The sequence below is a fragment of the Hydra vulgaris genome, chromosome 12, assembly GCF_038396675.1.
Source record: "Hydra vulgaris chromosome 12, alternate assembly HydraT2T_AEP".
Taxonomy (NCBI): Eukaryota; Metazoa; Cnidaria; class Hydrozoa; order Anthoathecata; family Hydridae; genus Hydra; species Hydra vulgaris.
In genome coordinates this window covers 52,448,415-52,451,441 of record NC_088931.1, presented here as the reverse complement: position 1 = coordinate 52,451,441, position 3,027 = coordinate 52,448,415, and the positions used below count along the sequence as shown (strand labels likewise).

Below are 3,027 nucleotides of genomic sequence, written 5' to 3'. Positions count from 1 at the left end.
CTATTTTCCATTGCCTGACTCCACAAAGAAAACTGTTCGAATTAATAAGTCTATTTTTTGTTTTTGTATAGTGTTGGAAAAGTTTATTTTTGTTTTTGTTTAGTTTTAAAATGATATTAACCAGGTATTTGGATATTCCATATGTTTGTGTGTTGATTAGTGATACAACAGGACGCATTGGGTAATCTTTTTCGGGTTTGTGCGCCATAATTATTCCAAATATTCTAGGTGGCACACAATCTGATGGATACATTTTAAAATATGTAGTTGTCTAACTTACCCTCTTTTCTTAATTTATACAATTGTTTTGAAATTTTGTAGCAAGTGTAGGTGTTGGGTCATGATCAATAATTCTGCTGTTTTTAATTTTAAAGATGCACCCTTTTGGTATAGTAATGCAAAACCTGTGCCTTCATTAAAGGGATAAATCGAAATATCGAGCAATATATGTTAAAACGAAAACAAAAACAAAATTTACATTTTTTCAAAAAAGTTTATATGCGTATTATCACCCGTATTTATTGAATTTTACACACACAAACACACACTAGATAACTTTCATAGTCATAGTGTATATGTATGTATGCATGTATGTATGTATGTATGTGTGTATGTATGTATGTATGTATGTATGTATGTATGTATGTATGTATGTATGTATGTATGTATGTATGTATGTATGTATGTATGTATGTATGTATGTATGTATGTATGTATGTATGTATGTATGTATGTATGTACTATGTATGTATGTATGTATGTATTATGTATGCATTATGTATGCATTTATGTATGTATGTATGTATGTATGTTTATGTATGTTTATGTATGTTTATGTATGTTTATGTATGTATGTATGTATGTATGTATGTATGTATGTATGTATGTATGTATGTATGTATGTATGTATGTATATATGTATTATGTATGTATGTATGTTTATGTATGTTTATTTATGTATGTATGTATGTATGTATGTATGTATTTATGTATGTATTATGTATGTATCTATGTATTATGTATGTATGTATGTATGTATTATGTATGTATGTATGTACTATGTATTTATGTATTTATGTATGTATTTATGTATGTATTTATGTATGTATTTATGTATTATGTATGTAATTATGTATGCATTTATTATGTATGTATGTATGTATTATGTATGTATGTTTATGTATGTTTATGTATGTATGTATGTATGTATATATGTATGTATTAGTGTTGTCACGGTACCAAAATTAGTATTCGGTACCGATACCAGTGAAAATCCACGGTTCTCGGTACCAATTTCGGTACCAAACCAAAGTTTAATTTAGACTAAATTTGCCAATAAAAATTCACGATTCTTTGTATCAAAGCAAAACACAAAAACATGCTAGCTGAAAAACACACTATTTTTATTAATAAAGTTAAACAATGCCATTCTTCATACTTGTTTAAAATTGTGTTTCAACTTTTTCCACAAATAATAAATGAAAAATTACAAACCTAAAAAACGCAATTTTTATAAATTAAACAAAATATGCCATGACCAACAAGTAATAAACTAAAATATTATTATAAATGTAAAAAAACAATGGCATAATTTAAGTATTTCAAGCCAAGGATTGTAAACATTTAAGTAATTAAATAACTAGATAAATAACAAAACAATAAGCCATGACTGAATAATCACTCTTATTTATAAACTTTAACATTTTTATAAATTAAACAAAAAATGCCATAAATGAACAACAAGTTGTAAATTAAAATATTATTATACATGTAAAAAAACAAAACAACAACGGCATAATTTAAGTATTTCAAGTCAAGGATTGTAAACGTTTGAGTAATTAAATAACTAGATAAATAACAACATTTTCCACCCAAATCAATACTGGTCAACACAGTTATTCCTTAAGTTACTTTCTTTGCCATTTCCAGATTTTCAGATAGAAACACTAACATATCAACATGTTCCTGACTCAGTCTTGAGCGTCTTGGGCTAACAATGTACCCTGCAGTACTGCACACTCTTTCAGATGAACAGCTAGATGCATCAATGCAAAGGTACTTCCTGGCAAACTCTGATAGTTGAGGTAGAGTACTCATATTTGTTTTCCACCAGATAAGTGGATCATCCTCAGCACTGACCTCAGGCATCTGATCGTACACCAAGAATTCACCATTTATTTCGTCACTTGCAGAAAGAGGTGCATGACTTGAGGATGCTGGCTCTTCTTTTTCTTTCTTTTCCCCTTGTATGGTGGAAAGCAGAAACTTTAGGTCATTTTGGATTTTTTTGATGGCCTGACTTCTTTACTTGACAATCCTCTAGACACCCGAGATGCAATTCCTTCTTTTTCATTGCCCATTTTTTTCACCTCATCCAGGAGACTTTGCTTCACATCATCCTTTAGAGAGACAATGCTGTTCTTAAATCGTGGATTAAGGCAGGTTGCAGTGTTCAAAAGAAACCGTAGCTGCAGGTCATCATAGCGATGCTGAAGATACTCGTGTATCGTTTCCTTCATCTCTTGGGCTAATGCAGAGTCACTTTGTTCATGACTGAGACACTCAAATATCTTCCAGAGTAACGGCAAGACTGAAGACAGGGTGGTATGTTTTTCCCCGCTAAGTGCATCAGTAAAGGGACTGAGTGGCTTAAGAACTGCTTTAACAGTTTCTAAAACTGTAATATCTGAGTCTTTTGGCATCAGATGCCATTTTTTCCTGTCTTCAGCCAGGACAGTACAGACAACCTGCTGCTGCTCCAAGAACGTTCCACCATATCGTATGAAGAATTCCAGCAAGTGGGTTCATCATGAATGAGTTTGTGGTCTGGAGAGGACAGATCTTTCTGTTTCTTGGTCAGCTGGCGTGAAAGTTTTGGGGATCTTGTAAAGGCAGAAATAGTTTTTCGAAGCCTTGACAGCACTGCAGACACCCTGTTTATGTCTAATGCCTTATTTACAGCAAGGTAGAGATTGTGTCCAAAACAAGGAATCCAGGTGTGGTCCTCAAAGGCTTTTTTGTTATTTG

At 31.8% G+C, this 3,027-nt stretch overlaps 1 protein-coding gene across 1 annotated transcript; it reads right to left on the bottom strand.

Annotated features, from left to right (window-relative positions):
• Positions 1-1,902: 1,902 nt before the first annotated feature.
• On the bottom strand, positions 1,903-2,702 carry LOC136088187 (E3 SUMO-protein ligase ZBED1-like). Its single transcript, XM_065811866.1, has 2 exons — positions 2,309-2,702; positions 1,903-2,243 (listed from the first exon to the last, which is right to left on the bottom strand). The coding sequence occupies exons 1-2, from the start codon at positions 2,700-2,702 to the stop codon at positions 1,903-1,905; spliced, it is 735 nt and encodes a 244-aa protein (XP_065667938.1).
• Between the last annotated feature and the right edge of the window lie 325 nt (positions 2,703-3,027).

Coding starts and splice junctions, on each gene's coding strand:
- LOC136088187 (XM_065811866.1), bottom strand. CDS start 2,702: ATGCCAAAAGACTCAGATATTACAGTTTTAGAAACTGTTAAAGCAGTT. Junction 2,244..2,308: donor GGTGTCTAGAGGATTGTCAA/GTAAAGAAGTCA, acceptor CCACCATACAAG/GGGAAAAGAAAGAAAAAGAA.